Consider the following 23,094-nt stretch of genomic DNA (forward strand, 5'->3'; position numbering starts at 1 on the left):
GTGTGCTGTCTGCCTAGCAGCACCAAGGCAAAATACTTTCCTTGCCACCCCCTTCAAGAAAATATGACTGTACATTATGCAAAACAGGGGAGTTGAGTGTGCATGTGTGTGTGGGTGAGTCATGTTCCCCTCGCTGCCTGGCACTGTTCCCAGATGCAAACCTGAGTAAAACATGTCACACACTGTTGACTCTTTTATAGTAACTGGCACTAACTGTGTCATGTTATATTTTGGTAAAGTAGTTGTATCCAGACTTACTGTCACGACTGGCATATCTATGCCATGTTTCTATGGTTTTTGTGGAGCCTTCAAGCAAGTGTAACCAGCACAACAGTGCTGCAGAATAAGATGGCAGCAGCAAGTTTGACCATTAAAATAGACACCTCCATGTTTCCCTGTATCCTTTCTACAAATCACTGCCACATTAGTGTGGTGGGTTGACCCTGGCTGGACACCAGATGCCCACCCAAGCTGCTCTGTCACTGCCCACCTCAGTGGGCAGGGGAGAGAGAATGTAAGGGCAGGCTCGTGGGTGGAGGTAAGGACAGGGAGAGATCACTCAGCAGTTACCGTCACCGGCAAAACAGACTCGACTTGGGGAAAAATTAATTGAAGTTATTACCAATCAAATCAGAGTAGGGTAATGAGAAATAAAACCAAATCTTAAACCACCTTCCCCCCACCCCTCCCTTCTTCCTGGATTTAAATTTAATCCCAAAAGTCCCTACCTCCTCCCCCTGAGCGGCACAGGGGGACGGGGAATGGGGATTGTGGTCAGTTCATCACACGTCATCTCTGCAGCTCCTTCCTCCTCAGGGGAGGACTCCTCACACTCTGCCCCTGCTCCAGCGTGGGGTCCCTCCCACGGGAGACAGTCCTCCATGAGCTTCTCCTACGTGAGTCCTTCCCACGGGCTGCAGTTCTTCACGAACTGCTCCAGCCTGGGTCTCCCCACGGGTGCTGTCCTTCAGGAACAGGCTGCTCCAGCCTGGGTCCCCCATGGGGTCACAAGTCCTGCCAGCAACCCTGCTCCAGCCTGGGCTCCTCTCCCCATGGGGCCACAGGTCCTGCCAGGAGCCTGCTCCAGCGTGGGCTGCCCACGGGGTCACGGCCTCCTTCAGGCATCCCCCTGCTCCGGCGTGGGGCCCTCCCCGGGTGCAGGTGGAGATCTGCTCCAGCGTGGAGCTCCATGGCCACAGAGGCACAGCCGGCCTCGCCACGGGCTTCCCCAGGGGCTGCCGGGGAACCTCTGCTCCGGCGCCTGGAGCCCCTCCTGCCCCTCCTGCTGCCCTGCCCTGGGGGCTGCAGGGCTGCTGCTCTCACACATTCTCACCCCTCTCTCCCGCTGCAGTCGCTGTTTGGTTTTCCCCTTCTTAACTCTGTCACCCCAGAGGCGCTGCCGCCGTCGCTGATGGGCTCGGCCTTGGCCAGCGGCGGGTCCGTCTTGGAGCCGGCGGGTGTTGGCTGTGTCGGACACAGGAGAAGCTTCTGGCAGCTTCTCACAGAATCTGCCCCTGCAGCTCCCTGCTACCAAACCTTGCCATGCAAACCCAATACAGTTAGAAATTAAGCTCCCAATTTAAGGAAGCATTCAAGCATGTGCTTAACACCCATTGACCAATATTTTGCTGCGCACGTATATCTTCTTTGCCAAAAGGAAAAGAAAAGGAAGGGGTTTTTTCTTTTCTGGGAAGTGATACTAGAGAAATGACCCCAGGAGTAAGTTCTGACGGAACAGTGACATGTATGCACACGGTTAAGTGCTTCCCTGACTAAGGATCCCTGCCTTAGGACTGAGAAACTAGAATTAACAATCTCAGAAATTGAATCCTGCAATATTTCCAGCAGGAAAGTAAAAGATCCAACTGAGAATTGTTCTTCTAAGGCTGCTGATTCAGACACCATAATATGGTGAAGCAGGCTCTGGCTTGTAGCGTGCAGCTCTCTGCAATCTGCCAGTAAAAGGGTGGAGAAACGGAGCTCCACGGATAAGCCAGAGCAGTGGTTAAGTGGGCTAGATGCGTCATTGTCACCGATTATCTATCCTCATACAAAACTAACTGTGTACCCCTAACACAAAAGGGACCTGTTGGAGTCACAGGACTGGAGTCCTGAAACCTGTCCTTAGTGCGTGATACTTTGACAAACAGAAACTTGCATTAAGCATCTGAATTCAAGCACTCTAAATGGGACCAGATTGGAGGTTAGCCCTGCAGACCTAATTTTCCTCATTGTATATTTGTTTTCTTACGTTTCTCTAGCTTCATCAGTGTCCTGGATGCTGGTATTTACTCAGTGGGCAGATACACAGTATTTTGGGTTTTTTTCCTGCAGCATCCAGGCCTGAGCCTAGCCCTTAAGTACTGATCAGTTCTGATCAATACTGTTCAGTGCCTGTCCGTGCACGCTGACAGAGAGCCTGCATGAGTCATTCAGACCAGACAACTGACTCCCACGCAGCCAGGGTGCATGAGATGAGTCTCACTCTGTGGAAAGTGTGGCACGAGGCCTTGCAGCTGGAGGAGTCAGAGAAGCCTCTTTCCCCACACCTGTGCTACTCTGTGAGTTCTGCCGTGGTCGCTTGCTAGAGATGTTCCAACCCCTGCAAAAGATGGGGTGGCTTTGGCAGCCACATGTTTCTTCCATGTCAGAGCCTTGACTCATGTCCCAAGCAGGACATCTTGTGTGCTAATGAGGCAGACAACCTATGGGAAAAATAGTATACAATCATATAATGAAAGATTATATTTCATGGAAGCAAAAGTGAAGTCACGGACAATTTTAGTTGCCTGTTTCTTCATCAGATGCATGGGTATGAAACATTCGTGTTCTGTTAAGGTAGTAGATATCTTTATGCATCTACATACATGACATTTTTAATAATTTTGCTTTTTTAAAGGAAACAAAACCAAAAATTCCATCATGTCACATCTATTTGAGGTTAGGAGTCTTAGCTGCACCTTCCAAATGTCAGCAGCAGTAGCAAGGGGAGAGCTGGGTGGGAGAGGTGTTTCTTTTGACTGTGAGGACAAATGCTATGAAGACAGGGGACAGTGGGATTCCAAGGTCTTTGCTGACAGCAGGGGGACAGTGATGATGGACCCATTCCCGGCTCTCAGTGAGATAATTTCTGCCGGGGTCCCCATCCCAGCCTCAGCCCCAGTGCCAGCCTCTACCTGTGCAGTCTCCTGCCCCACAGGATGTCATGTCCCAGCTCCAGCCTCCCTCCCACCAAGGCTCTTTGGTCTCCCAGACTCGGCTCAGCACAGCTGCCCCCCTCAGCAGCCATACCCACACCTTCTGTCAGGGCTCCCATTTTTCATCACGGTCCCATTTCTTCCTCGGCTCCCAGTTTTTCTCCCATCAGCCTCCCTCTCCCTCCACCCACTCCCTCGCCTTACCCTGCTCTCCAGCTCCCTGAGGTTTCCCTGCCCAGGCAAACCCCATCCCCGTCCTTGCTGATACCACTCGCAGCCTCTCTTCATGTATTTTCTCTTGGGCACCGAGGACCCTCCCTGGGCCACTGCCGATCCCGGACAGATGAAGCACCAAACCCAGGGATGCCACAGCAGCCGTCAGCGGGGAAGTCCAACATTGAGTCTGTGCCCTGTGAGAAAAACAGGAGAGGAGCCCATTGCTAGGAAAGGAAAAGAAATGCAACCTCTGAGGTCCTGCAGAGCTAGGACACCTTGGAGCTTGAATCGGCAGAGGTTTTACCTTCAGTGCTCATACAAGCCTCTACTAAGCATGTACCATTTTGGCACAGTTTGAATGCTTTTAACCCGGCCAAGAGCAAGTAATTTTCTGAAGGAACACCTTCCTTGACAGACTGGCAGGGCCACAGGACAGGTCTTTGCTCCCAAGGATGGGGAGCCGAGAAGAGCTTGTGGAAGCCCTCATCTGGGTCTTGCTGCAAAAACACCCTCAACGTTATTCCTGGAGGTGATGGCACCATTTGGGCTGAATGTGGGATCCTCAGCCTGACACAGCCAACTTCTGTGGAGAGTTTGGGCCAAAATGGTTAACATTTGGCAGAATTACAACTATCTGAGAGTACAATTTACAACAGAAAATAGCAAACATTGTTAATAATAGGCAGAGGTCTTTGCCACACTTGTCATCTTGTCACCCAGCTAATTAGCATTTTTAAAAGTTGGTAATTTAGAGCTGTAATGTGACACAGACAAAATTGAGAGGGCTCTGAGATCCATCTAAAATGCCGGGAAGCAGTGTGGTGTAAGAAAACCTAAAATTTTATAGTAGTTTTTCAAAAGAGGGGACAAAAGGGGAAATAAAAAAGGGACATATAAATAGAAGTACACAGGACTGCCTTTTTGGGAGCGAGGGAGAAGAGGTCTTTTCTGCCCCAAAAATATGGCCAATACATGCGTTTGCAGTTCGGCTCCAGAGGACACACTAGGCTGAGATGCCGCCTGGAGGTCTGGGTGGGGGGCACAGCAGCGACCTGCGGGCAGGCAGCCCCGTGCCGGCAGCCGTGCCACGCTGCTGCCCGCGGCAGCCCTCGCCAGGCTGCCTCTCCCAGGCACTGCTTCAAAAGCCTCTCAAGGGAAAAAGCATAGCATCTTTTTCCGTCTCTCACGGGGGATTTCTTAACCAATTTGCAAGGTCTTTCGCATCTACATTTTCGTTACTCTGCCAAAACTGCTTTGGTGCTATCCTGTGAGGTACTGTAGTTAATTAAATTTAAACCACAGCAAGTGGGATTCCTTAAGTGGGAAAAAGTACTTCATTTGGTAATGCAGTGACTGAGATTTATTTTTCTAAATCTCTAAGAAGAGGCTGTGTACAACCCCTTGAATGATGATTGGCAGATTCCTGTTGAGCGTGGTCACCTCCCTCCTCATGTAAACCGTTTAGGGACTAGCAGCTTGTCACTCCTAGGATGTAGTCAGGTTCTAAAAGGATGGCTCTGTGCTTAAGGTATGATACGAGGTGTTGGCAGTCCCAGCTGGGTCTTTAGGGTGACACTGCCCAAGACACTACCTTTTTCTGTCTTTCTGTTTCTTGAGCTGCCAAAAGGGTCCACAAGTACCTCCACACCACTCAGCTAATGTTGAGGTCCGACCTTCTTCTTTCTCAAAGCCCCTTGAGATCCTGGTGCAGAGCTCCGATGTGCTGTGATTGTGCATAGAGTTGTGAGATCTGAAACTTGGCATCATCTTAGCTAAAATTGTTCCACTTTGATAATTTAATTAATCAACACTGCAGCAGAGTGTTTGAAATAATGTGTGCATTCATTTGCATAATGGCTGTAATTGGCAAAGCTTCATAACGTAAGTGTAGCAGTTCCACAGATGATAGCATGATAGACCATTTTCCTGCAGCCAGCCAGCAGCATGCATTTCAACCTCTCTTATTTGCTTTTCCACAGAGGAAGGAAGCAACAACTAGATTTATTGACCAAGGTACAGAGATGACTGGCAGATTTTTGATGGCACTTGAACACACATATTTTCTACATGCCTGTGTTGCTGTGTCAAGGTAAAAAGGCTGTAGGCAGCTTTTAGAGCAGAACCCCAACTCCAAATGGAATTTAATGCTTTTCCAAGTAAGGGGATGTTTGGCCATGGAAACGTCAAAACATAGAGCCAAAGCTGGTATTTTCACTTTCATGTCAAAGTGGAGTCCTTAGTTTCAGAACCGCTGTCACTAGGTACCTGAGCAACGTCTGCAAAGAAAATTAGTAGCTGCCACTGGAGAGCCCCTTGCTTTGGTACCATCTCAGTCAGAATGGCCTCAAGGAGTAGTCCAGAGCGTCCAGAGCATGTTGAAGTTAGTCCTCAAGGACAGGACATTATTTTAAATACTCAGCTTGTAACAAACATGACTGAGGCATCAGTGGCCATGCAGTGGTTGTGGAAATATTAATCCTCAGGAGAGGATGGGCTTTAGGTAATCAATTGACATCTTTTAACTATCTTACTATATTCATTACTTTGCAATTAGCAAGACAGCTATTGACTGTTAACCAAATGCCAGATGACTGCACAAGTACATGCGCTGAAGAAAAAAAAACAGTGCAGCAGAAACATATTCCCTGTTCTGCACACAAGTCCGTTGATATAAAAGAGTCCAGTCTGTGCTCTCAGGAGGACACCTGCTGATAAGCCTGAGTGCAGAATAGCCATATCAGGATCAGACCTGTCAGTACTTCATTGAAATGAAATGACGCTTGAAAACTAAGTTCCCAGAGAGTCCTGCGAATGGTTCAGGGCAGGGGCTCCCTGTTGCTTTGGAGAGCACTTCGAAAGTCATTTGATACCTCTCCATTTTAGCTTCCCTTCCAGGTTTGAGGGACCCAAAGTAGATTCATAGGAAACATAATGAGAAGAAAAATGTGAACTGCTTTAGCTAACTTCTGCCGATATCACAGGCAGGTGGGAGCACTGCAAACCCCATTTTTCATCATCAGTGGACAAGGGAAGAGCTACCAATGTCATCTATCTGGAGTTCTGTAAGGCCTTTGACATGGTCCTCCACAACATCCTTCTCTCTAAATTGGAGGGGGATGGATTTCATAGATGGACTGTTGGGTGGATGAGGAATTGGTTACATGGTTGCATCCAGAGGGTAGTGATCAACAACTCAATGTCCAGATGGACATCAGTGAAGAGCAGCATCCCTCAGGGATCCGTACTGGGACCAGTACTCTTTAATATCTTCATCAATGACATAGACAGTGGGATTGAGTGCACCCTCAGCAAGTTTGCAGATGACACCAAGCTGAGTGGTGAGGTTGACACGCCTGACGGACGGGATGCCATCCAAGAGGGACTTGGCAAGCTCAAGGAATGGGCCTGTGAGACCCTCATGAGGTTCAACAAGGCCAAGTGCAGGGTCCTGCACCTGGGTCAGGGCAACCCCCGGTATCAGTACAGGCTGGGGGATGAAGGGATGGAGAGCAGCCCTGTCAGGAAGGACTTGGGGGTACTGGTGGATGAAAATCCCCTGGACAAGAGCCGGAAATGCACAATCACAGCCCAGAAGGCCAACCATATCCTGGGCTGCATCCAAAGCAGCATGGCCAGCAGGTCAAGGGAGGTGATTCTGCCCATCTCTGGTGAGACCCCACTTTGAGTCCTGCGTCCAGCTCTGGAGCCTTCAGCACAGGAAAGACATGGACCTGTTAGAGCATCTCCAGAGGAGGGCCACCAAATTGATTAGAGGCATGGAACACCTCTCCTGTGGGGACAGGCTGAGAGAGTTGGGGTTGTTCAGCCTGGAGAAGAGAAAGCTCTTGGGGAGACCTTCTTGCAGCCTTCCAGTACTTAAAGGGGGCTGATAAGAAAGGTGGGGACAGACTTTTTAGCAGGGCCTGTTGCAACAGAACAAAGGGCAATGGTTTTAAACTAAAAGAGGGTAGATTTAGACTAGATGTAAGGAAGAAATTTTTCCCAGTGAGGGAGGTGAACCATTGGCTGAGGTTGCCCAGAGAGGTGGTAGATGCCCCAACCCTGGCAACATTCAAGGTCAGGTTGGATGGGGCTGTGAGCAACCTGATCGGGTTGAAGATGTCCTTGCTTATTGAGGGGAGCTTGAACTAGATGACCTTTAAAGGTCCCTTCCAACCCAAACTGTTCTATGATTCTGTGTTTTTTGGATGGAGCATATGCAGTGCTGAATGAGACGTGTTACAGCAGAGGCAGATGCAGCGCTGGGAGAAGGTGGCCGAGTCCCTGGTGCAGGCTCGGCACGTGACCAGGAGCAGGGACCACCATGGGTAATCCAGCCATTTGACAATACCTTCCTGCTTTCACAGTCTGACTCTGGAGCCAAGTCTCCAGTCAAGCTGGTCAGAAATCTCCCTGTCATACTGAGTTTTAGCAGAAAAGGTAGCTGCATCGGATTCAACTGGTGTGCAAAAATGTAATTTATTGAGGTTTCAAAAGTATTTTTCCCCAAGATTTCTGCTTCTGGTGCCTGGATGCTCCCATCAGGCACAGGCTCAGCCGCTGGCTGACCAGGTCTTTGCATTTTTGTTTCCAAAGGTACCGCGTTGTGGTCCCGTACCCACCGCAGAGCGAGGCCGAGATCGAACTGAAGGAAGGTGACATTGTGTTTGTGCACAAGAAGCGGGAGGACGGCTGGTACAAAGGGACATTGCAGAGGAACGGCAGGACGGGGCTCTTCCCCGGGAGCTTTGTCGAGAGCTTCTGAGGGTGGCTCGCTGCTCTCTCAACTGGAGGAGCTTTCAGGGGAAACTGCATAGCACAAGAAGAGACAGCAAAGGGAAACTGGACTGATAACCACTGCCATTTTTATTTCCAAAGACTCCCCCCAGGCCCTTCAGTCTACAGCTCTGGAGACACAGTGTCCCGCTGTGCTCCTGAGACCGTGTGCGGTGCATACAGTGGTATGTTGAAGTAGTGCCTTCCACCTGGAATCACAGACTGAAAGGACACCCATCTGGACTGTACGTAACCTAAACTCCGGCTGTTAACCCTTTGTGTAAATTATAGAGAAGATATCTTTAAAAAAAAATTAAGAGGAAAGTTGTTATATTGCTGTAACTTATTTGTCAGAGCTGCAGTGTTCTTATTACTGGCCTATGCAAGATGGATTTGAGAGTTCAAGGAGGTGTGCTAGGAAGCTCTTAAACTGGGATTTCATTTTTCCCAAGGGAGAAAGAGGGAAGGGAGGGTAGAGAAAACCCCAGCTAAAGATCTTGCATCGTTGTGCAAGAAGGAAAGAGGAGTCCAAAACGTTAATGTCGTGCTTTCTATATACCTCAAAGATATGCTGCGCAAGTTTGTCAGTGAGTGTGTTAGTGCTCAGAGTCCCATACTGTCCGGTGTCCCGGCGCTGCCGCCGGGGAGTTCCTGGAGGAAGTACGGCTTCACCATTAAACTGTGGTTATTTGAGCAGAATCCCTTTTGCCTGTCTTCTGCCCTTATTATATGCAGCATGGATTTTTGTCCTTCAGTATCACTTTCCATTGCTTTTTTGTATGACGTACCTTTTTACTGTAAGAATTGTTCTACTTTATATATATTCCTACTAGATCAGACATTTCGTCTTTTTCATACATCTGGTGCTATTTTTTTTAATTGTTGAAGATTTCATTTGGTTAAGCAGAGAGGCTGCAACAAGATTTGCATTCAACATATGAAATTAGAAACGTACCTGAAGATCGAGATCAGACTACTTGTTCGTGCTTCATAGAGGAAAAGAGAAAAAGCCGTGTGGTCACCAATAAAATATATCTGGAGGAGCGTGCCTGTGCAACACACACACGCTCGCTTTTTCCTATGTATTTAGAGTGGCTGAAGACCCACACTGAAGCACAGCATTCTGTCTGGAGAGTGATAATTACTCCAGAATTAGAAGTAATCCCCAGAGGAGTCGTTTTAATTGACTTTTTCATGGCAATAAGAAGAACACTGCAGGTTCTAGCATGCGCAGGGACCGTGGAGTTTTCCTCTGTCATTGCATCATGGAGACGAGAGCTGATCTACAACGGCTGTAATTAGTGTTATCGAAATGTGATTTCTTACTGTAGAAATTTAGAGTTCTGGAGACTGTTCGATTTCTTAACGTGGTCAAGCTACAATACAAACCGTATCAGGCAATAGAAGCTTCCATCTACCAGGGACTTAAAGGTGCAATAAATGTAAAGCGAGTTTAGCCAGTTGTTCATATGAAGCAGAATGAGAAAAAAATTCCATAATGCGATTGTGAGAGTATTTAAAAAGTCATCGGCTCTCGAGGAATGAAACGTGATGAAAGGCTTTTGGTAGCCGTAGCCGTACCTTGCCTTTGCCAGCGGCTGGCTATTTGCCAAAGCCCACATGTGGTGGTCGTTTAAAAGCATGTCAGAGGCACTGTAACCTGGAGATGATCTTATTAAAAGGAAGAGGCCCAGTGGGTGATCATCATTACTGCATTACCAGTATTGCATATGTGAAGGTGTAAGTTTTGTTTTCATTCAAGCCGTGTATACTAGCACATATCAAAACCCATGTAAGTGAGCACTCCTATTTAAGTTCAGCTCCGTGACTTTGTTCTCTGTAAAATAAGTTTCTTCTTGCTGTCACATGTAACAAACCGATTCCAGAAACACAGTCCGTGGCCAAGTATAGCACCTTCAAACAGGGAGGCATCATTTTCAGGGTGTTTCTTTTTATACTTAACGTTGCCGCATTTGTTCATATTCCAGATTGTAATGAGTCAGCCACTAAACGTTTGGTTACTGTTGAGAGGAAATTGCCTTTTTATAACCAATAAGAGACTGAAGAAACGTCTCCTTGAAAGACTTGCTTGAGACTAGAGCCATATCTGTTCCACCTATTGGGTCCGGATCAGAACTGGTATCCCTGCACCTCAAACAGTAAACTGCGCAGTTAGCAAGTCAGCCATGCCAAAATGTGTGTTATCGATTCCAATAAAAATTCTGGGTTAGATCTGTCAGAGATGAGGAGATTTTTTCTGACAACGTACAGTGGTTAAAGCTCTCTTAAAATTCTGTTCTGTGCGTGTATTTACTGCACTCAGAAAAACGAAACAGTATGACGGCTTGCTTGCTGCCTATTGTGTTTAGCCAGATCTAAAATGGTTCCAGATTTCCACCTTTTCATGCTTAACTCTAACAGGACAAAAGTTGGTGTGTAAGAAGATCAAGGAAAACACGCGGATGTCGTGTCATTAAATCAGTGCTTTAAAATATCTTTTGCAGGGAGGATGAAGGCTTTTTTGGATAGACGACAACCCTTCCAGTCGTATCTCCTGCAAGGAAAAATACTGGGGGGGGGGAGTGTTTCTGTTTTGATAACAGCTGTTTCTGGCCCCTGTTTATTGCTTATGATCACAGTTTGGGTTACTGAGTAATCTTCTTGGACAAATCACTTCCATGCCAGGAGCACAAGTGCAGAACTTAATACAGCTCAGTGAAATGAAAACGTGACCCAGTGCCATTTGGAAAGTCCTGGACTGAGAGACGATCAACTTATACTCTGAGAGAGGTTCAACTTACACTGTGGTCTAATTTTTACCTGTTGTACCAGGGAAAGGGGGAGGAGGGGGCATGTGCACCTCCTACAATGGCGTGGGGGAAAGAAAAGACTCCTTCTGGTGGCCTCAGTTTGTAAAATGCCAGGTTTGCTCTTCTAGAAATGGGTTCAAGTGATTGAACAATTCCTTTGAACTTTGCACAGCTCAGAAAATGTTTTTGTTATACATGAATGTTAACGTGATTTAGGAAATGTTGGCGGATATGAGTACAAATGAACTACAATGACTGTGTTTCTGATTCTTTAAATAAAATAAACATTAAGGCAACTTGACTGAGGTTTCTGTCTCTATTAGACAGCAAGGCGAACAAGCAATGTCAGTGGCTCTGAGGTTCACAAAGAAAACAGGGAAGACCCCTCTGCAAACCCTCCTTTTTTTGAGCAGACCCTACATCTCCTTTGCTTTCAGTAGTAATTCCCACATAAGTAAAGACCAGTTGAAGGTAAGAGATGCCCGAGCAGAAGTCAGAATCTCTTTCTGGACCTTCTTTTGGCAGATCTGGGATTCTTCAAAATCTTGAGAAGTTAACAACTTAACTACGGAGAGAAGGTGTGTAGGTCCAGAGAAAGAGAGCGGGGACAGGCCGGGAAGAGTGACTAAGGTGGCAAGGGCAAGGCTGTGGCAGAGAGGCTGGGAGGGAATGCGGCAGCAGAAGCGTTTGCAAGGAAAACCGCAGCCTCCAATCCTGCTAACGACCTTGCGGGGTGCTCTGGATTCGCCTGGTGGGTTGAGCAGGTTTGTGGGCAGAGGAAGACCCCCTTCCTCCTGCCCCGGGTGAGCTTGGGCATGGTGGCCAGCAGGGTCCACCCGTCCTCTAGGTTACGTACAGCTAAGGAACTGGGAGAGATGGAAGGAGCAGGTTGTACCCTGGGCATCCAAATGTCCCCCTAACCCAGGTGAGGGGTGTAAGCCCATTTCTGCACAAGGCCTGAGCTTCCCATTCAGCAGCAACAGTGCAAGAGCACCTGGAGGAGGAGCGTGCACTGGGCCTGGATGTTTTTGCCTTGATTCTGTGCTCGGTTTTGGACCCCTCACTAACAAGAAGGATGTTGAGGTGCTGGAGTGTGTCCAGAGAAGGGCAATGAAGCTGGTGAGGGATCTGGAGCATAAGTCTTATGAGGAGCAGCTGAGGGAACTGGGGTTGTCCAGCCTGGAGAAGAGGAGGCTGAGGGGAGACCTTATCGCTCTCTACAGCTACCTGGAAGGGGGTTGTAGTGAGGTGGGTGTTGGTCTCTTCTCCCAAGTAACTAGCAATAGGATTAGAGGAAATGGCCTCAAGTTGCACCAGGGGAGGTTTAGATTGGATATGAGGAAAAATTTCTTTACTGAGAGGGTGGTCAAGCATTGGCACAGGCTGCCCAGGGAGGTGGTGGAGTCACCATCCCTGGAAGTGTTCAAAAAACGTGTGGACGTGGCACTCCAGGACATGGTTTAGTGGGCATGGTGGTGTTGGGTTGACGGCTGGACTTGATGATCTTGAAGGTCTTTTCCAACCTTAATGATTCTGTGATTCTGTGATTTAGCTGGGAGATGCCTTTGAGGAAGAGGTGCCCACAGGTGGTGATTCATTGCCCCAGTTGGGAGCACGTAGGGTAGAGAGGAGCCATGCTCAGCTAGCTCACCAAGCCGCCTTTGTCACGGGCTTGCTCAAGGCAGCCACCCCTCCAGTGAGGTGACACGAGTGTCTCTTTGCCTCAGCTGGATCCTGAGTCAAAATTCTGAAAACATGGGAACCGCAAGAATTTCAGTGTGGGCAGGCAACACCTCTCTCTCTGCTCGGCCTCGCCAGCTGCCCTGCCTGACAAGCAGAACGGTACGAAACGCCGCGCGGAGCAGCCTGCCGGCTATTCCCAAGTTGGTCTGGAGTGCCGGTCCCCTTCATGCTGCGCCGGGCCCGGCTGCTCTGGCACCTCTCCGGCCCGCGCTGCCAGCACACGCCGCACACCTCACCGGCCTTCGCACCGCACGCCGCCCTTTGCTCCTGCTCCAGCGCCTGATAGGAATCCCAGCCATCTTTCGAAAGAAAAATAATCGTTATAAAATTGTTACATGGCTTGACTATTCCTAAACGCTCGTGGAGAGCGGAACCACCTGGACAACATCTGCAGGGCTTTCCTGCGGCCAAAAGCTCTTCCTGACATCAGCAGCTCCTTATAACATGGTGAACCTGGCAGCTACTCGGCTCGGCTGGTCGGTGCCAAACCAAATAAATGAGCTGTACTAGCAGGGAAGCCAAGAGGTGATACAGTCTGGAGAAGGCCCTGTCCTCGCGTCCCAGCCTTTCATGTAGCGAAAATAACTTTCCAAGCAGTCACAGATGTATTTCCAGTCGCTGGGGTGCGAGTGTCTCCCCTCCCTTCAGAAAACAACTCGATTTTTCTCAGCCGCCGAGCAGCTCCAGCTGCCCCACGGCGCCGCGGGGGGGCCGGGAGCCAGGCCACCAAGGGGCTTGCAGCAGGGGGGTCCTCTCACCCCCTGCCCCTCCCAGGGGCACGCTGCCGCAGACAGCCTGTGCGTCCCTCCGTGTTCATAGGTACGGCTCAGTTGCAGGTGAGCCCGTCCCCGCTTGGCTCTCTCCCTTACTCCCACCCCACGGAGACGCAGGCGGCCCCAGGGAGAGACAGCCAGCATCCCACCCGCTTGGCAAAGGGACTCACTGGAAGCTGTTTCCAACAGAAATGGCTCTTCCGCACCAGCCGAGACGCGACACAGTGGTTTTGCAAAGGCAAAAGAGACGGTCTTGCATGCGGGATTATGAGCTTTTCACCCTCCTGTGTGCACACATACCCGCGTGTGCCGAAAAACCCACGAGCAAGGAGTGCTGCTGGGCAGCGGGGCTGCCCCGGTGGAACCTGCCCAACCCTTTCAGAGAGGGCATTGGCAAGGGGGGCTGGCTTTTTGGTTAAGCATGAGTGTCTCCAGGGGAAATGCCATGCCTGGGGAAACCTTGGGCTTGGTCAGTGCCATTGGTGCTGCGCCCCAGCAAAAGATGGGGGTGAGCTGTGGGGGAGCTGCCTTCGGCGGTGAGGTTGCTGTCTGGGCTCTCCATGGGGAGCGCAGCAACAGAATCACAGAATCATTAAGGTTGGAAAAGACCTTCAAGATCATCAAGTCCAACCGTCAACCCAACACCACCATGCCCACTAAACCATGTCCTGGAGTGCCACGTCCACACATTTTTTGAACACTTCCAGGGATGGTGACTCCACCACCTCCCTGGGCAGCCTGTGCCAATGCTTGACCACCCTCTCAGTAAAGAAATTTTTCCTCATATCCAATCTAAACCTCCCCTGGTGCAACTTGAGGCCATTTCCTCTAATCCTATTGCTAGTTACTTGGGAGAAGAGACCAACACCCTCGTCACCACAACCCCCTTCCAGGTAGTTGTAGGGAGCGATCAGGTCTCCCCTCAGCCTCCTCTTCTCCAGGCTGAACAACCCCAGTTCCCTCAGCCGCTCCTCATAAGACTTGTGCTCCAGACCCCTCACCAGCTTCATTGCCGTTCTCTGGACACGCTCCAGCACCTCAACATCCTTCTTGTTAGTGAGGGGCCCAAAACTGCACACAGGATTCGAGGTGGAGCACAGCTAAGTGATGGGGCAGAGAAAAAATGAAGCCATTAAGACAGGAGAAAAGGGAGGAGTGTCTTCAACCTACCGTCAGAGAATGAAAACATATTAAATTTGCCTTTCCCATCGGCACAAGAGCTTGGTAAAGCTGATGTCAGTCATGTCGGTGCGTGCAACCTCCCGGCAGGCCCCAGGCATGCAGTTCTGGGGTGGGCACGGCAGCGGTGGGGGGCAGCCCCATCGCCAGGAGGGCATGTCCTCTGCCATCCCACCTGGCCAAGCAGGGTGGGATTGGGGGCCAGGGTCCCTGAGGAGGGTGCAGGCACAGCCCAGGAGACTAACAGAGACAGAGTGGCGGCGGGCAGCGCATCTCTACCCGCCGAGCGCAGACACGCCGCGCCAGCCCTGCGGAAACCCGCTGCGGCCCCGGCTCTGGTGCTGAGCCGGGCTGCGAGTCGATGCCTGACGCATCCCCACCGCCATCCCCGACCCGGGTGTGGGGACCCTGCCCCACATCGCCGCTGCCTCCGCGGGGCTGGCTCTCGTGTGAGATGCTGCACAGCCACGGGGTCTGTGAGCTGCGCCCCACACCTTCCCTTTCTCCCCAGCAGTAGCAGAAAGGCATTCACTTTCTCTCCCTCGTGGGTATGGCGAATTTGCCCTCCAGCTGCCCACTGGAGAATCAGCCTAGCAGACAGGGGGGCAATTTGTTAAGGTTTTTCCCCCTCCCCAGATAATTGCCTGGGATCTGCATTAATGGAAACATAAATTGACTGCCACTCTGCTAAATGACAATCAGGTTTTGTTTGACAGAGCTGGGAAGTATCTTATCCCGAACATTGGCACCAAACAATCTAAATGCAAATTGCAAAATGTTTGGGGGTAAGGAGGCTGTTTATCTTCTGATGAGGTTATATGATAATGCAGAGGGGAGAGAGAATTGCCTTTCAGTTCCTAAAGGCTATCAAAATGCGTGATGGTTAAACTGTGGGGCCAGTATTTACATATTGTTTTAATGGACCAGACTCCGTTATTAGGAGTGGGTTCTCTCTTAACAAATCACTTTTTTAAACAAGATGTAGCACAGCAGCATTTCAGCCATATTTCAGCAATTCTCGGGCACGCAGGTTAGCATGGAAAATGACAGAGCAGCCACCATTTTAATCCTGTTATGTCTATTGCTCTCAGCTTGTTCTCCTCTGGCAAAACACATTGCGGTCCCTCGGAGAGGCAGAAAAACATTTGCTGCACTCCTGGCCTATTTCTCCTGTCAGATTAGCAGGTTTACACACGGCGGCACTGCCCGGGGTACCTCCAACACTCTTACGCAGGAACAGGTGAGAGGACACAGCTGAAAAATCAAATGCAAGCCAACACCATCGGCTTCCCGAGAGGCCACCGTGTGCTGGGGTTACCTCTCGTGCTGGCTGCCCCACGCTGGACGCGCAGCACTGCCGTGCCGGTTGGTTGGTTGGTTGCAAAAAAAGTTACTGTAGAAGTCAGAGCCTTCAAAGCTGCTCAGCACATCCCTCTTACACGTTACTCCGCGCTGCGGTGCCGAGCGCGGGGGTGAGGCGCGGTGGGTACCGGGGCACTGCACCGCGCGGGCATGAGATCTGCGCTGGCGTTTGTGCCACGTGGCGTTTCCCACAGGGAAGGCAATGGTTTTCTTTAGTCTTGCCCTGGAGGGAAGAGGTGTCTGCGGCAGCTCGCGGGGATTCAACGACTTGAAGCTTTCAGCAACTCGCAGAATTGGTCTCCCTGAAGTTTTTTCCACTGAAAGTTTGTAATCTAATCTTCTTGGAGCTTGATTTAGGCTTCTGCATTTCTCCATAAATTAAGGAACAGGTTTGAGTTTACTCCCAACGGTTTTGCTCATCTGGGAGGCAGAGGAAGGAAAGGATTAATGTGTTATTTCTATGTTCCCTTTTAAATATGTCTCGTGCAGAAAAATGTGTATGGATCTCTACAAGGCAGGGAAAAAGCAATAGATCTGCAAAAGTGACACAAGTTGTGTGTGTATACATTGTTGGGCCCTCAGTCCGTTTGGTGTAGAATAGCCAAATCACTCACACAAGTCTACGATTAAAAGGGCTTTTGAAAGTAAGTGAATATACCGGAGGTGGCCATGGTAATCTGGACTTTTAGGAAGGGAAATCAATGAGCAGCGATTGTAGCCCCATCTAGGAGGGCTCTGCCCTCTGTTCAGGAGGCAGCCGGGATTTTGGTGTCACCCACCAGCGCTCCTGCTGTGACTGAGACTTTTAGGGACCAACCAGGGCATCTCTCGAAAGGGACTCATCGCACCGTAGGAGGAGAAGGACTAACGACAGTTTTGCAAATTCGGCCAGTTGGTGAGCGCCTGTTTACCTTACTGTTGTTAGAAAATACAGCAGCCGATTTCCCAAAGGCTTTGAGGACACGGCTGCTGACCTGCAGCTCCTGTGTCGGGCGAGTTAAGGGAAGCTGGCGGTTACCGCTTCTGCCAGCGGCCAGCTGCACCCCGCCGCGCAGGCGGCTGCGCAAGTAGAACACGACGGGTCTTGCCTTTGCCGCTGTGATAAATATATATATACACACACACATAAAACACATGCACGTATATCTATGTATATACACAGATATTTATGCATACCACCATCACTACTTTAGTAGCAGCCCCTAAAAGAGCCAGGCATTCTTGCCGAGCTCTTAGGCTGCTGCGGCGCTGCGTGCCGTTTTGACTGATGCTGTTGAAGCCGGCCCAGGGCTACCTGCGCTTGCAGCCGCGGGGTTGCGTTGCAAGAGTTTCAGATGTCAGGAGTTGAGCAACACCGGGAACTTGGGGGAAGCCACCCTGAGGTCAGAGCTGCCAAGGACTTCCTTGTCTGAAGGGCACGGCCCTTCTGGAAGCTTCTAGGTTTCCTCGGATGACCTCCCACCAGCTTGGAGATGCAGCAATAGGATTCATTTAAGAAATGATTCAATGCCCAAACTTTCTATTAATGTCAGAGGACTCTGGAACAGGCACTTTAAAAGGAAAATGAAGCAAAAAATGAAGTCCTCCTTCCTTCAACTCTCCAGTCCTCATAGAAGAGCCCTTCATTAAATAGGGCGGCATTCATTCAGATTAAAAGGCAGAAAAATGTATTCTTGAGCATTTCCCGTGGCATAATATGAAGAGCCATTGCAATACCGCACCTCCATCCATTTACCCTGAGCAAAGGACAGTGAAGTGCTCTGGAAACACATACCCAATTAATGCTAAATTTTGCCCCAGACAATTTGTTGAAAGCACTGCTTCACTTTGTCTAAATAAATATTCATTAGCTGAGAGAGCGAGCATGAGAAAGCGAGGGAGGGAGGCTGGGGCGGGGGGGGGGGGGTCGGGTCACCAGTGGCTGCTCCAGCGGGCGTTCAGTTATTCATACGAAGCAGAGAGAGATGGCGAGTGCCCGAGGCACCTCCCAGCCTCCCTGTCCCCCACCCCAGGGGCTGGCCGCTGCCCTGGGAGGGGGGCCAGCAGCTCAGGAGCTCGTCCCGAAGACGTGGAGACTCTCATCGCCACCTCAGTGTCGGCTGGTGCCTGAAGCAATGCCACCTTAGGCGTTGCTGGATGCTCGAGCGGCCGGTGGGGCAGCATCTCCCCCCGGCCCGCGGCGCCGGCAGCCCTTAGCGCTTCGGCCCAGCTCCAGCAGCGCTGGGTGGGGCTGATCGACCCGTAACGAGGCCCCTTCCCTCCCGCGCCCTCCCTGTGCCCAGCCGGGCAGCGCCGGCAGCCGGCAGGCAGGGCTCGCCTCTCGCTGGAGCCTTCCCGGTGCTGAGCCAGGTGGTCCCTTGGCGGGGGGCTCACCCCAAAATTAGGACCACTCGATGTAGGCGTCCAAGCCCGCTCTGGGCCGCGGGGTGGGGTGCAGGCGAGGGCCACCCCCGGGGTGGCCGTAGCTTGAGGAGGAGCTAACCAGGTCTCCCCGTGTTCTTCACCAGCTCCTTGGGGCTGAGGCGGGTGCGGGACGACCCTGCCGTGCCGCAAAGGCGGCTCTCTCCAGCGCCAGCGAGCAAACCGCGCTGCGGGAAGCCCCTGGCGCAGCGTCCCGCCGGGCTCCGGGCCGGCGAGGCTCGCAGCGGTGCGGGTTCGCCCGGCGGCCCTGCTGCCCGTGGCCGGTGGCGCCGGGCGCTGCGTGGCCCTGCTCGGGCGGCCCCGGCGGGGCGCAAGGACGCGGTCTCGGTGGGTGACCGGGGGACGAGGGAGTTGCTGGCCCACCCTCGCTGGGGCACGGCCACAGCTCGGAAAGGGACACCCACCCGGTACCTCATTACTCATAAACCACTCTTCTACATGGTTATAAAGTGATTTATTTTGTCATTAGCCTTATCTTGCTTTCTAAAGCTGACTTAGTTTCTAAACTATATTAGTTTTTGCACTTTCATTAATCTCCTGGGCTTGGTAGAGTAAATTAACCTTTTTGCAGACAGATGACTTTTCTTTCTTTAACCTCTTCAGTGTCAAACAAATTCAAGGATTTTTTTTTCCTCCCAGATTTTCCTTTACTGAAATAGCGGGAGCATACGTGTGCGCATCCCTGTAATCCAAGCATCGGGGAATTTTTCTTCCTGAGCTCTCAACTAATTTTTGTCCTGAAGCCTTCCTACCACATCCCAGATGTTAATAAAATTGGAAATGAGCTGCACTGAGAGTGCAAGCATGAGGGAGAGAGAGAAAAAGAAAAAAAAAAAAAAGATGAGGGACTGTCCCTCATATCAATAAAATCCGCAGCATTTCTCCAGGCGGTGTGTGAAATATAGCGGGCACATAATCCACCCGGCAATAAAAGGCTGCCACATGACTCTCCGACACCCGGGGAGCTATCATTTTCAATTAGGAAAAAAAGCCTCTGGCATGCGACAGCGACGGCAGAAGAACTGAACGCAGTTAAGGCAAAATTTAGTTCCATTACAGCTCGACGCAGATTACAGTTTTTCTTTGTTCTCGCACCGCGTCCCTCTGTCATCGTACGGGAGGCAACGTGGCAGCGCGGGCTTTTCTAACGGCTCGAGCACAACCGTAACTGAGTTGAGGAGACCCTAAGCTAACGTTTTAAAGAGGAGCACAGCACAAAAGGCCTTTGTAACAAGTCTAAAACTACCGTCCTCCCTGAGCAGAGTGCTGTAATTGAAACATTAATCTGCTTCTGGGGTGCTGGGTAGCAATGCCAGTAACCGTCTGCGGATGTAAAAACTGTTTTCTATTTTGATGGGTTTCAGGCGGCCCCTTTAAGCCATTGACTTTCCATGGGCCAAGCTGTGATAATATGAATTTAAATTAATTTATGGCCTCAAGTTGCGCCAGAGGAGGTTTAGACTAGTTATCAGGAAAAATTTCTTTACAGAGAGGGTGGTCAGGCATTGGCACAGGCTGCCCAGGGAGGTGGTGGAGTCACCATCCCTGGAAGTGTTCAAAAAACGTGTAGATGTGGCACTTCAGGACACGGTTTAGTGGGCATGGTGGTGTTGGGTTGATGGTCGGACTTGATGATCTTGAAGGTTTTTTCCAACTTTAATGATTCTGTGATGCTGTAAAAGTCCACCCTTGGTGCCTGCTCCTTTCCCTCTACCGATGACATCAAGTGCTCGTATGATGCAGTAGCAAAGCGAAGGAAGGCACGGTGCCAGGCCTGCCTCCAACTTCATAAAATGACACCAAATACAATATGTTACTCAGAAAACATCTCTTTAATGTCTCACTTAAATCTCCATTGCATCCTAATAAGTGCAACTCGGTTTTTACCTTCTGTTTTCAGGAGTTAATCTGCTACAATATTGACTTGCATTTATTAAAGTATTTCGTATATTTTTAACCAAATACATTTTGCAACCTTGTTCTGGATAGGTCATGTTTTTTTAAGTGTGTCAAATTTATTTCTTCTCCTCCTTCTTTATTCCTTTTCTCAAAAGTTTATAAAGTGTTTTCAACCCAGGGACAGGGATGAGAGCTCAGATCAGTCCCCCCGCTGCCCTGCCCGGCCCCGGCACCACCCTGGTGCTGCCGAGGCCACCCCAGGCTTTTGCCTCTGCGTGGGTTTGCCCCGGGCTGGGCAGGAGCCGGGGCACACAGAGGGAAGCGGGTCGGCCGTGGGGCTGGCAGGGGACGCGCCAGCATCCGTGGGATGCGCAGCCAGAGCGCGGCTCCGGCACGAGGGCGACGGGGCTGTCACAGCCGACACGCTGGCGGCCGCAGGACCACGAGCCCACGTGGCCAAGCTGAACGGGAGGAAGGAAAAAGCTGATGTGGCAGGAGCAGGACACTCCAGCCCCCCCCACGGCAGATGAAGAATAACCACGGGCTTAGTTAGCGATGCAGCCCTTTGGCGGGGCTGTGAGTTGGGCTGGCGGAGGGGTGTCCTCTGCGCTGCCCCGCCGCCGGCACTTTGCCTCTTGCAGTCTGCAGCAAGGGCTAACATCACCTGCGCCCAGGGCTTTTAACCCTCCTCACCTGCATAACCAGAGGACCAAACCGGTGCTGTGGTGGGTCTCCAGGAGCACCTCTGCTTTCCCCCTCACTGCAGCACCCTGGGGCTGGGGTCCTTCACAAACAGGGCTTGGACCCAGCAAGCTGCACAGCCGCCCTTGAGCCACCAAGACTTAGGGGATATTTCATTGCCTTTCACTGTGGCTGCTCTTGGCCAGGCTGCTCTTGGCCCGCAGCACCGAGTCCTTCCTTAGACCTCTTAAGACAGCCCCAGACAGCAACAGAAAGGCTGTGGGGGTGGGGGCAAGGGAAAAGGAAGGAAAAGAGTAGCAAACCGCAGAGCAGAGCAGAAATCCCAGGCAGGGCAAGTGGAAATGGGTGGCCCCAGAGGTATGTGGCAGGACTCCCCCATCCCTCCCTTGGGACGGTCATCAATACCGCTGCCTGACCGCGCTGGCGGCGAAATCCCCCGGCACGAACACGCAGGGGAGCGGAGGCGTAATGCAGATGTTCGCTGCTCAGCTCTTCTCCCTCCCGGGACAGCTCCCAGTCGAGCTCCCAGTCAACCCCAGCCCATCTCTGGCCTCCAACCCTTGTGGCCCCTGAAGCTAAATATCTGCTCTCCATCCCTCTAACACCATGGGACCTGTGAAGTCGTACAGGCACACAGCAGACAAGCACGTCCATCAGCAACAAGCACAAAAGAGCTCCTGGCTGCTCATGTATTTACCCAGCTCTTGCAAAAATGTAAGGGTAGAATAACACTAAATGAGCACTCTTCCTGCTCTAATCTGCCATTTGGGAATTATCATACTTTATGCATCCAGCAAGATGTGCTTTACCTCTGAAGTAAAGAGCCTCAGCACGGATGTGTATGCACAGACTCACCCCTGTAGTTGCCCACAGCCCCGGCTCTTTTCGCCTACTCAATTGTTGTGCAAGCCTAAAGTGAGTCCTGGTCCTGAGACAGCAATTACCATGCCTATCCCGTGTCTTACAAAATGGCAAAATTTGAGTCTTTGAGAGCTGCTCATATTAGGCCCAGAAAAGTTATTTTCCAGCACTTCTGGCCACAGGAAAATACTGTCCTTGTTTCAGAGCTGAACATGGCCGGGCAGAGATCCCAGGGCCCATGCAGATGCCAGGGAAGAGCAGGGAAGCGTGTTCAGGTCCCAAGTTCAGGACCGCTGGGTCTCCCCTCTCTCCCCACATTCCAGCTTCTTCCACTTTTACATTTTAAACGCAGGGGCTTTCTGGTAAGTGTCCCTGACCAGGTTGCTGCCATGCCACTAAATAAATACGCTGGCATACTACTAGTACGAAACCTCTAAGCACCAGGCTTAGAGCTCTCTCTGATACCAACAGCTCCAGTAGAGTTGTCTCCCCATCGCATCAGGCTTTCAGGCTCTGTCAGGAAGGGCTGGAGACCCCCACACTCCTCACGGGTCTGTCGGGGCTAAATCTGTCTTTTAATGCCAGTGACACACCGACGGGCCCAGCCTGAATGGCCACCCAGTCGCTCACAGCTGCGCTGGTTGCGCCACGCTCATCGGCAGGAACGCAAGGCGTGTGACCTCACACCCTTGGCTGTGAGGCAAGGCACCCCACCGGCTTGTCACTGCGCCGTTTCTCCGGGGCGCACAGCAGAAGAGCGGTCTAGTCGGGAGCACATGTCCTGGCAGATATCCAAGTTGATGTCAAGCTGATGTCTTCTTATTAGTCTTCATAGAAAACAGCACGTTGCATTTGGAGGCAATATGGAGCCGGGAGGTGTTAGAATCGCAAGTGAGGACAGAGAAATAATGCAATAGGACCTGAAAAGTTCACGAATCCTGTACAAAGGACAACTCTGAAGTTTAACCTTGAGAAGGTGAGAGCCAACATACCCAAATCATGGGGAAAACAGTCAAACCCACAGATACTTCATGAAGGAGGCACCTAGAAAGCAAGGGCTAAAATAAGTCTGCAAGCAAGAGATGAAGAATGAGCGCGTGCATGTGTGAAAGCGAGAGAGCAAACAGGAGCCTGGAAGAGCACAGATTTTCTCAG

At 50.9% G+C, this 23,094-nt stretch overlaps 1 protein-coding gene across 2 annotated transcripts in view; it reads left to right on the top strand.

The window, feature by feature from the left end:
* The window catches only part of SH3RF3 (SH3 domain containing ring finger 3), a gene marked incomplete at both ends in the record, with an annotated part of 262,235 nt that extends 254,057 nt beyond the window's left edge, over positions 1-8,178 (top strand). For both annotated transcript variants that reach the window (XM_082014120.1, XM_082014121.1), the window contains one exon: positions 8,010-8,178. In XM_082014120.1, coding sequence (XP_081870246.1) covers positions 8,010-8,178 — 169 coding nt within the window. The remainder of the gene's footprint in view (positions 1-8,009) is intronic.
* Between the last annotated feature and the right edge of the window lie 14,916 nt (positions 8,179-23,094).

This window comes from Phaethon aethereus, assembly GCF_964289735.1.
Source record: "Phaethon aethereus genome assembly, chromosome: 1".
Taxonomy (NCBI): domain Eukaryota; kingdom Metazoa; phylum Chordata; class Aves; order Phaethontiformes; family Phaethontidae; genus Phaethon; species Phaethon aethereus.